Consider the following 12,208-nt stretch of genomic DNA (forward strand, 5'->3'; position numbering starts at 1 on the left):
GCCTGCTAGCCTTTAACCAACCCATGCGGTTTTCCGCTACAGCCTGCAACGCTCGCTCCATGTTCTTCTCATTTCATGTCCCTCTATTGGTTTTTCCAATAGAGGGACCCATGTTTTTACTTCTATATTAATAGTAAGTACCGTCCTTTAGAGGGCACCGTCCATAGATCCGTCCTTTAGAGGACAAGATGACACAGCTATATCTCAACTTGCCCGCTAGCGCGTGTGATCATAGCATGAAAACATGGTCTGTTAAAATATAAACTAAGAGCAGTTGCAATATCCTAAGGTAAAGCTTAGAAACACCCTTTTTATCTCTAAAATAAATCAACGTGAATACTTTTTTAAACGTACGGAGCATCCACACCCGAAGACTATCAAACGGGTACTGTGAAGGAGTAGATTCTAACGAGCTTGTGGACTGAACGAATAATGGACTAGTTTTCGTGGTGGGGGCAATGTGTAGTCTTGCCCGGCTATGTCAATTTGTCCACCCTTCCCCTATATATATATTATGGTAAGTAAAAATATGAATTTTAAATTATAATAAATATATTACTTCAACAAACCTTACAAAATTTCAATTTGTCTCAAGCTGTACCCTCGTGACTCAGTATCTTTGTTGTTGTATTTGCGGGTAAGAATAAGAGCAAAAGGAATAATAAAAATACTTAAGATAAAAAATGTATCAAATCTTAAATACATCAATATAATTTATCAATATAAAATTCATATACCTGCTATATAAAATGAATAAAATTTTATAACAGATTAAAATTTATGACATCTTAATAATTGTAACATCCAAAAATATACAGATCATGTGTTCTTCAATTTTAGGAATCAAATAAGAAAAACTGTTTCTATTCAAAAACCAAAAAGTTTTCAAAATACTTCTATCTCCCTATGACTGTCTATTGAAAATTTTAAATCCAAAACTTAATCTGCAAATTTATCGGGCTATCTCTTAAAATCCTGATTCTCCTAGTTTAAGATACTCTCCTCCTGGGTCGATTGACACTTACAAATATCTGAGACACGAGATCAAAATAGACAGAGATCATCAAACGCACGAAATACAGAGGCGAATAGGCCTGACATGGGCAGAATTTGGCAAACTAATCCATATTCTAAAAAGTGCAATTCTCATGTGTCTTAAGGGAAAGGTTTACAATCAATGTGTTTTGCTCGTACAAGCTTATGGTGTGAAGATTTTAACACTGTCGCAAAAATCCGCTAATAAGCTCATAGCTACACAACGAGCCATGGAACGTGCAATGCTAGAAGTAAGCCTTCGAGACCACATAACAAACCAACAAATCAGGCAAAGATCGATTTTGAGTTTAAGACGTCTTCGAAAGAATCACGACATTTAAGTGAAACTGGCAAGGACACTTAGCTAGAATAAAAAATGGCCAGTGGTCAAAAAAAAAATCATGGAATGACGGCCCAAAAACTATAAAAGAAGCCAAGAACGACCACCGACTAGATGGACCGATGACGTGAAAAGAATAGCGGTAAACTGGTTACAAGTGGCCCAGTGTAGAGAACACTGGAAAGAACATGGACGCGATTGGCTGAGGCCGGGAGAGATGGGGGGCCAGGTAGTCATGCCCCGTAGTTGTTCTGAACACGGTTACACTAATGGGTCTCGGCAAGTTGCGAGGGATTGGTGACTCTATTAGGTGGGCTCAAGATTTTCCAGCACCGGCTTGTAGTTGCTGCTCTTTTATCTTCGCTTTGATTCATCTTCTAATGGTGGACTTTGCTGATGTGTACGATTGGAAGCTAGGGGGCTGTGGAAGAGTAGTGCCTTCCTTTGCAAGTTCATCTGCCGCTTCATTTCCTTCAACACCGACATGACTAGGGATCCATTGTAGAGTAATCAGCCACCGTTTTTCCATCAAGTTCGAAAGTTGGACGCGGCAAGATATTGTTTTGGCACAGTCGGTGTATCGATTTGTCGACAGGGCGAGGATTGCGGCTTGGCAGTCGATGAAGAAGGCAACTTTTTGGGGGTGTTGGAAATTCTCAAGATTTTTTGCAGCTTCGTGTATAGCAGCAATTTCGCCGTCGTAGTTGGTGAGAGGGGCACCCACAGCTATAGAGCCTTTGAAGAACGTTGAGACATATCCTGCTCCTGTTCTTCCCGAGTCCGGCATCGAGGATCCATCGCAGTAGATGTGGAGCCACTCATGTGCTGGGTACTTGGTATCGTCTCTAGGGCGGCTTTCCTTAGGGCAATGTCTGACGATAAGTGCTTCGGGTCGTTATGGTTTTCAAGCAGTAATTCTGTATTTGGTAGACAGCGGGCCAGTGTGGTTTGCGCTGGGAAGGGGGCGGATCCGACAGGACAATGTGGTATTTTTCCATGATTTGGTTTGCTACTGTAAGCGGAGTGGTTTGTGTTTTAAGACGTGAGGCTGCTTGTCTATATTCGTCCCATTTTTGTGGAAGTATTCGTCTTTGCCTTTCCCAGAAGGTTAACGCGTGTTGCTCTCTGCGGCATTGTATTGGTTCAATACCGGTCTGGGCTTCCATTGATGTAATCGTTGTTGATTTTGGAGCACCGGTGATGACGCGAAGGGCAGTGTTCTGGGCGACTTCAAGCTTGGAGGTGGTGTTTGTACTCGCAGTTATTGTAGCTTCACTCCCATATTCTAATATCGGCCGGACATAGGTTTTGTATGTTGCTACCAGGACATCTTGCGTGGCGCCCCACTTTGTTGCTGTGAGACGTTTGAGCAGTCGACATCTCTTTGTGGCTTTCTCTGCAATGTCGTCGATTTGAGGTTTCCACGTCATTTTCTTATCAATATACACCCCCAAGTATTTTGTTACGTCCTGTCTTTCCAGATCAACTCCTTTATACGTCAGCTTGACAGCAGTCTATTTTGTTGGAAGTACTTGATATAGAAGAAGAAGAACGTAGGTGGGGTGTTCACTACATCGAGATAGTTGGTATCCAGGAAGTCCTCGAGGTGTTTCCTAACGTTGGTGGTTCTAGAGTAGCCCCATCTCGTGGATGGACTATTGAAATCTCCAATTATGATGGTACTTGGCTGGATTTGTTGCTCTACCAATTCCAATGCAGGTATATTATCTGGCGGATTGTATAGTAAGAAAAGGGTGACATGTTTCGAGTTTTTCCAAACTTCGACCTTAAACATTTCCAGTTTGTCTCTATCCTGCATTTCGTGGATTATGTTAGCCTTGCATACTAGAGGGGTTTTGATTCCGATGATAATTCCTGACGCTACTTGTCTACTCCTTTTCAGCACATGGGTTGAACAGCCAACTGTAGAGTAGAGATGAGGTGTGTCTGTAGCGGCTCCTGCCTCTACAATGACATATATATCAACGTTCTTTTCGAGAACGCTTCGTTTGAGTTCTAAAAACTTGCTGTTGCTTAGACCTCCAGCGTTCCAGAAGATAACTTTGACGTCTGCGTCGCTGCCCTGAGAAGAGCCATTTTGAGTAGGGATTCGTACACTCATGGATCAGCGCGTAACGACGAATCGGTGCTGCTCATTTGGCGTTACCCAGGGGACACGTGTGATTGTACCTTGCGATAGACCACGGACGCGAGCAACTCTGTCCCCCATATTATTATATCGTTTTAGGAGACATTCGTTGGAGTTTCCGAGTTTGAATTTGTATCAGCCCAAGTCTCTAATGAGGTTACGATAGGCCGAAATGATTCATAACACTTTATTGATATCAACCGTTAGAGAAAGGTGAATCTGCAACCAAGTTAACCAGTGAGTACAAAATTGGTAAATCTACCATTCCTGATATAAAAAAAATAAAACACGAGCATAAGTAACTTTATGCCCCAGCTTGATTCTTCTGATGTATGCACAAGTCGTAAAACTATGAAACTTGCCTTAAACACGGATTTAGATGATGCTGTATATAAGTGGTTTACTCAATAAAGATCCCAGGGAGAACCTATTTCTGGTCCGATTCTGTGTGAAAAAGCAGTTCAATTCAATGAAAAACTCGGAGGTTCGTCAAATTTTCAAGCAAGCACAGGCTGGTTAAAACGATTTAAGTCGAGACATGGCATTAGTGAGCTTCAAATACAAGAAGAAAAACTATCTGCTGATTCATCAGCAGCAGAGCCATTCAAAATAAGACTAAGTGAATTACTGAAGAAAAAAAATTACGCACTCGAAAACGTTTACAATGCAGACGAAACTAGGCTCAATTGGAAAGCTTTGCCACGAAAAACTCTTGCGTCACGGCGTGAATTAGCAGCACCTGGACCTAAAATAAGCAAGGATCGTATCACTGCCTTAGCTTGTGCTAATGCTACTGGCAGCCACCGACTGCCCATGCTTGTCATTGGTAACAGCAAGAAACTACGTTGTTTTAAACACGTTAATATGAATGCGATGCATATCGTTTATTCATCGCAAAAGAGTGCTTGGATGAATAGTACAATTTTCATGAAATGATTTATAGGAACTTTTATACCCTCCGTTAAACCCATCAATTAAAAAATGGTAAAAAAGAGAAAACATTATTGCTTCTTGATAAAGCCCCAACTTATCCATCATATGACATCTTAAATGAAAAAGATGATTTTATAAAAGTCATGTTTCTTCCACCTAATGTGACTTCATTATTATATCCCATAGACCAAGGCGTTATTGAAACTTTCAAACAGTTTTATAGAAAATAATTGTTACGTAAGTTACTTTTGGAAAAAGAATAGGAGGGAGAAGAAAGCCTGATAAGAAATCATGAAAAAATTGATTTGAAGGACCCGTCTTACATGATCTGAGAAGCATGGAACAGTTTAAAAGATCAGAACTTTACAAAAGCGTGGAATAAAGTTTGGTGTTTAGTGGAAAATAGTGAAATAGTGGAAAACTGAGAATATACAAAAGAAAACCAGGAAGATAAGTCTGAAATAATAGATATGCTAAAAAAACTCAATTTCGACGGATGTGATGAAGAAGAAGTTTAACAATGGATGGATGTCGACGATGATGATCCCGGTTACCTACCAAATTATGCAAAGTAGTGAAATTATAGAGCAAATGAGTAATAAAACTGACAACACATCTAGCACCTCATCAACTGCAAGTTCAGATAAGGAAGGTGAAAACATAATTGGTTCTTCAGAAGCTTTTACTTTCTTAGATATGGCCTTACATTGGTTTGAAATACAAGCTGAAAGTAACCAGTAACAAATAACTGGCCTTAAAAAAATACGCGACCTAACACCTCAAACGGGTAGACTTGTTTCGGCAGACGAAAATTGAAGATTTTTTTAAGGATTAGTAATTAACGCTTAAAATATCTTCAATTTTCTTCAATATATTATCTAAAAATATCTTGTTGCAAAACTGCACTTTTTTGTTGACACCTATTTGTCATTAAAGAATAAATATGTAGGTATGTAAATATGGCTTTCATTCACTTGTGGATAAATATGTATAACTATAACCAATATAGTTCGATTGTCCGAACAAATCGGTTCTATGTCATCTCCTCCAATTAGTTCGGATAATCGATGCTCGTGGGTCCTAGCCTCCTCAAGAATTTCTCTCCAGTCGTCCCTATCTATCGCCTTTCTCCGCCAAAAACGTATTCCCATATTTCTCATGTCTCCATCGATGTCATAAAATTTGGGGTCAAGTTTCCTCCTTATTTGGCTATGCTCTTAAACTTTATAATTTTACTCTAAAGTAAAAATTTAACGTTACACCGGTTTATTCTCTGACATTCTTCAACCACGAGCATTTTTTTCCACCAATATTCCTCTGAGTCTTTAGATTGTACCCATTATGATTAGTCGAAGACATCTAGATTCGCTCATATCAAGCGATAATGACACATCTAAAGAAGTAAAAGAAAGGATACTGCTAGCGAACAAATGTTATTTTGCACTAAGCAAGCAGCTAAAGAACAGAAATTAAGGCCAAAAACAACAAACTAACAATATATTTATAAAAAAATTATCCTACCAGTGCTGGCATATGGGACAGAAACATGGACCATCTCCAAAACAGACGAAAATCGTTTGCTAGTCTTCCAAAGAATGGTATTTGGAGAAGGCGATAGAATAGGATGTTCAATAAATTTTGTGGTTCGATAAAAGAGGAAGTTGCTACTAGCCTAATTTTTTTTTTGTTATATTAGTACACTCTTTGTATAAATGTATATGAAGTTTTATTTTAATCTGACAATTAATTCTTTGTTAACAAGCCATTTAGTATCGAGGTGTTTTTCTACAATGAAAAAAATTAAGTATCCTGCAATGATTGAATTTTTATTTTTGGAAGGTTTAAAAGCAAAAGAAATTTGTGAACGAATTTTGAGAATAGATAAGGAATCTTCGCATTCAACTAGTAGAGTAGAAAGATGGGTTGCTAAATTTAAACGTGGTCGTACAAATACAAGATATTGTATTGAAAAATCGTCAAGTGAGCATTGTTAAAAGGATTGTAATGTAAATTGTACCTGGATAGGAAAAAGGAGGCCCAAAAGTTGGGTAGTACTGTCAGTAACATAAAAATTATCCCAAAGGGTTAATTTTTTATGTTAATTTTGGAATATAAGGTAGACGAAGAATTCCAGGTCTATTACGTTCACTATGCAACCAGCGCTCAGGTTTTTTGAATGACACAACGGCGAGCTTAGTTACGTGGATCTGTAGATCGCTTATTAGGAACGATGGATACTGATGTCAGAAAGATTAAATAAAATGAATCATACTAACTGAAAGGAAAGGGAAAAAAATTAAACCAAATAAAAAAGAAAAAGAGAGAAAAACTCGTGAAATCTACATATTAGGGGATTAATTTGAGAAAGATAAAAATATGTTGTTACCTATAAGCTATATTTACTACTAGCCAAATCATAAATTTAATTGGACATATTAATTTATTAATAGAATAGATATTTATAAAATTTTAATTATTAATTTCTCTCAGTGACCTGGTAAACATTTGTTTTAAAAATATTATCTAAAAAATTTTAAAAATGAACATTTAGAATTTATGTAACAATAAAACACTGAAAACTTTGTTTTCAAAACTTCCACAAATTTTTATTTTAAATTATTATCACTACAGCTGTTTCGGCTGATTGCCTTTCTCAAGTGATCTGTTTTTGGCATGGGTTTACACTTTATAGTCTCTAATGAAATAAGTTGAGGAGGGGAGAACTGTTTGTCTCAAGCTGGTCATTCAGAATTATATCTGTGTTTTTTAATTTGTTGATTTCCATAGATTCTAACAAAGATAGCTTAAGGCCTTTGAAAACAAAGTTTTCAGTGTTTTATTGTTACATAAAATGAATTTCCATCAAGTAACGGTCGAATCCATCAATTATTTAGAATTTACTTTGGTCATCTAGATACAATAGATGATAGAATAATAGTTAATTAGTGGAACAATAAAAAACACAATGATTCTTATTTAATTACGAGAGTATTATACAAAAAAATTAAAAACACCCCACCCAGATGCACTGTGAGACCTTTCACAATACTACCATTAAACACTGACAAATTTTTATCATTTGTTAAAAAAATGGCTTGGATAAGAAGCTTACGCCAAAAAAGATTATCTGATTTTGTTCGGAAAACAAATTTTCATAACAGATTTCAAGCACTTAAGGAAGACAACTTGGAAACCGAACAGACAAAATAACAAAAGTAATGACACAGACAATAAACCTCCACTAATATTTGTTCCCAATGTACTAGATGTTAATGAGTTTGCAACCGTAATAGACTCTGTTGCTAAAGATGGCTATATATTCTAAAATAATTGTACTTAAATAATTAAAGTTTTACGAACAAAAAAGGCGACCATTCAAACATAATAAAAATATTAATAAAGAAAAAAGTTAAATTCCACACTTTTATCAACCCAGTCAAGAGCGTAGTTATATAGTGTTCCTGAAGATTGTGCACTATTCAATTGATATACCTATTCTAACAGCTAAGATCGAAGGACATGGTGATAAAAGTCGAAACGTTTCAAACACCAAACAAGGATATTTTATGATATAAACGTTTTTCGAAATATGATAGTGTGCAAGCTAATTCAATATTGATATCCTGCAGAGGTTCTAATCGAGGGTTCTTGGGCAGATTGTTAATACACCATACTACGTCCCTAATGAAGTCATACATCGTGATCTCTCAGTGAGTGTTGTGCGTGAAGCAATAAAAAAGTGTAGTGATAGGTATTTAGAGAAGTTAGAAGTTCACCCAAATTCTAGTGCGGTAAATCTACTGGACAACAGCAGGGAAGTGAGAAGACCTAAGAGACACAAACCCTTAGACTTACCAGATAGATTTAATAAGTAAATTATTTAGAACATAAGAAAATTTTAGATACATCAATTTTAGTTAAATTTAGTTAGGAAGGTACCAGCACTGGTAGATAATCTACGCTCATGCTAATTTCTATGTTTGAATTATCAAATTTGATTATTGTCCAAACAGGACAGATTGCAAATATTTACTTGGAAAATATAAAAAAAACTATAAGCTATATTTCCTACGCGTCAAATCATAAATTTAACTGGACACATTAATTTTAAATTAACAAACAGAAATATCCATTATAAATTGATACCTTCTAAAATACCTACATCTTTATAAAAAGTTCAATATTAATTTCTCTCGGTGACCTGATAAAACATTTTTTTTAAAATAATATTAATAAAATTTATTAAAATTTAGAATTTATCTTGGTCATTTACATACAGATTTAATAGAACAAGAAAAAAATACAATGATTCAAATGACTTGGTCAAATATCTCCATAAGAAATTTCAGCTTCTATTAATTTGTTTTCTCAAAAATAAAAACGAAACAAAAAACCCAACCCCAAAAGCGTTCATAAGATACTTATGAGATAAAAACGATTTAAAAAAGATGCGGTTGCTTTTATTCGGTGCAAGTATCACTTTACCCATAAACACTTCTTCTCGTTAGGAAATCAAATCTTTCCCTTTCGAAGATTTATAATACGTAGATTAAAACCTTATACAGAATGGTACAAAAAAATGCTACAGGATAAAGTTAATTTTGTGCTCCGATTCATCACTATGAATGAGACTTGTGTCTATTACCATGATCCTGAATCAAAACAAGAGAATAACGAGTGGTGTGAAACGAGTTTGTGTCCAAAAATCGGTCAAGAAGGTGTCAACATTAGTTTTTTTTGGATGCGAAAAGAATTTTGTTTGTGAATTACTTGAAAACTAGTAAAACAATAAATTCTGAATATTGTTGTAAAATTTTAGACCAGCTGAAGGAAAAAAATCGTTAAAAAGAACTCGGTTTGAAGAAGAAAAAAATCCTTTTTCATCAAGACAATGTACCGTGTTATGTTCACAATGGCTAAAATTCATAATTAAAAGTTGGGATTATTGAAGCATCCACCATATTTACGAGATTTCGCCCCTAGCGACTTCCATCTATTTTAATATCTAAAAAAATTCATGAAAATAATTTTGTTTGTGAATTACTTGAAAACTGGTAAAACAATAAATTCTGAATATTTCCCGAAATAGACTGGGAAAGGTCGAGACTCAACTAGGGCTGTAGCACCACTGATTATGATGGATTAGTTATAAACATTACACTACATTAAAAACTTTAAATGTCCAAGATATATTTTTCTTGGATTTTCGTTATCAATCAGCTTATGCTTCTGCTCGGTTGAGAACTGCTTCATTTCTCTGCTTAACCGTCCACGGCATTTTAGGTGTTCGTCTGTACAACCACATTTTAAAAGCCTCTAAGCGGTTAATATTAGATATTTTCAAGGTTCATCTTCGACGCCATATAAGACAACTGACCATATGTAACATTTAATCATGCGTTTCCGAAGTTGAAGTTTTAAGTTATCGTTACAGAAGAGTGACCTTATTTTAAGGGTGCACGAGCCATCTCAGTTCAAGATTTCATCTCTTTATTTAGATCTATTTGTTCGGTAATATAAAAACCTAACTATTTGATTTTGATACTATTTATATTGATTGCCTATCTATTTGTAATCGTATATTTATAAGGCAAGCGACTATAATAATGTTGGATTATCATATAATGTTTATTAGACTGCTTCCATCAGGAGTTCCATATAGTGGAACTCTAGAGGTAGTTTACCCCCTGCATGCGTTTTGATTAACTCGAACTCACTGGATACTCATAATTAGTTTATTGGTTCTCTAAGTACAATAATAGAGAGAGTACCCAGTTGATGGATGACAACACTAGCTTCGACTGTTAACTCTTAATTCTTAATTCTTAATAATCTACTCCCGTTATTTTCCGAGGTACTTATCTCACGTGCGTTTGTTTATACATTCATGTTTTACTAATATAATTTGTACACAATATTAAATAAGTTTTTGATTACTTACATTGCAAATTTCACTAGGTCAGCGCATCAGTAAGCGTGTTCTAGTTACATCGATATTTTCAATGTCATAAACAAACAATCGCATTGAGCAATAAGCAATGATTAATATTATTAAAATAATTTTTAATTTTTAAACTGAATTGGGTTACCTAGAACTGATTTCTGGATGCTTAATTAAATCCCGTTACACGACTAAATACCAGGTATTTTGTTTTAGAACAATTAATTTTTAGTCCTATCTCTCGCCCCACCGTATTATTAGACTTATTTTATTTTATTGTTTATTTTGTCCCCATTTTACAAATTTATATCCATCTCTCAACTCTCAGACTTCTTTATTAGTTTTATTTGAATGCAATATACTACTGGCTTGTGGTCTGAGGTCAATTAGCCCCTGAATAAATTTTTGCTAATAAAATTGTTTTTCTGAATCTATGTTTAATTAGGCTCAAGCCTATCAAGGAAGTAGAAAGAAGAAGAAGAAGCATTTGTTTTGATTGATGTTTAAATAATGTTATCCAGATGCCGCACTATTTCGGCATATTCGACATTCCATCTAACATTTACAACTTTGTTATTTATACTAAAAATATTTTTTAGTCGATATTTAGAATATTTTGCTGTATATATTTTATTTACATACTATTTTTATGTTTATTCATTTAAAACTTGACATCTAATCTAATGACTACTGTATGATATAAAGACTGTTAAATAATAATATTTTTTATTATTTTGTTTTACAAATTTTAGGTGTAGGTTGTGCAAGAAAGCTTTCTCAGACAGCAGTACTTTAACAAAACATCTTCGAATTCATAGCGGAGAGAAACCTTACGAATGCAAATTATGTTTATTAAGGTTCAGTCAAAGCGGAAATTTAAATAGGCATATGAGGGTTCACGGAAGCAATGGAATCCCTCCATGACAAACACTATTTGAATACCAGTTTAATTAAATTTACAGAGCTGTTGGAAGGATTTTAAATATGTGGTTGGAAGTTCATATCTTTGTAATACCATATTTTATGAAGAATTGTTGTTGTGGAAAATATTAGAAAATTTTGTATTTAAAAATAATTATATACCAATAAACTGTTTTATAAAATTGTTTAACAACGTTTAATTATTATAATAATAACAATTCCTTGTATTTGAAGTACTTTATTTTAAATTTAATGTAGTTGACTGTAACGAGAGTTACATTTTACATTTATTTTAAAGTTTTGATTTTCAATCCGGAAATCGTTTTGAAAAAATTCTAAAATAAAATTACGATAACAAGTGCTTAAGATCCACAGGTTAAAATAATATATATATATATATATATATATATATATATATATATATATATATATATATATATATATATATATATATATATATATATATACATCTTTATACCATACCTGAACCATCTGAAAAACCATACAATCCTGAACCTCCTATATCTAGAGTATTTAGAGCTGCCTATGGCACGCTTATCTTCATTAATTCTAGCAACGATTTCAAAAATGTATATATACAAAAGAAATTTTTAATATTTTAAAAGATATATAAATGGGGATTTTACTTATTAATGACATAATCCTGATCCCCTTGTTATTTCAGTCAATTCTGAACCTAAACATACGTGTATATGCACAAACCTGAGCCTAAGAGATGTTGCCAGTTTTAAGTAAAATGGGATTTCTTAGGAAAATTTTCGTATGTGTTTGCTTGAGAGTCAGAAGCAGTATATTTTTACTCTCCCTTAATTGTACATATCCTAAATCCTAAAATATGTAAACAATACGTCCTGTCTACCGATTATTT

General features: G+C 34.4%; 1 protein-coding gene across 2 annotated transcripts in view; it reads left to right on the plus strand.

The window, feature by feature from the left end:
* LOC140439700 (protein glass-like) overlaps positions 1-11,409 on the plus strand; it is a 113,523-nt gene extending 102,114 nt beyond the window's left edge. For both annotated transcript variants that reach the window (XM_072529788.1, XM_072529789.1), the window contains one exon: positions 11,151-11,409. In XM_072529788.1, the coding sequence (XP_072385889.1) occupies positions 11,151-11,322 (172 nt within the window). In that variant the 3' untranslated portion in view covers positions 11,323-11,409. The remainder of the gene's footprint in view (positions 1-11,150) is intronic.
* Positions 11,410-12,208: the final 799 nt, after the last annotated feature.

The sequence above is a fragment of the Diabrotica undecimpunctata genome, chromosome 4 (assembly GCF_040954645.1).
Source record: "Diabrotica undecimpunctata isolate CICGRU chromosome 4, icDiaUnde3, whole genome shotgun sequence".
NCBI classification, from domain to species: Eukaryota; Metazoa; Arthropoda; class Insecta; order Coleoptera; family Chrysomelidae; genus Diabrotica; species Diabrotica undecimpunctata.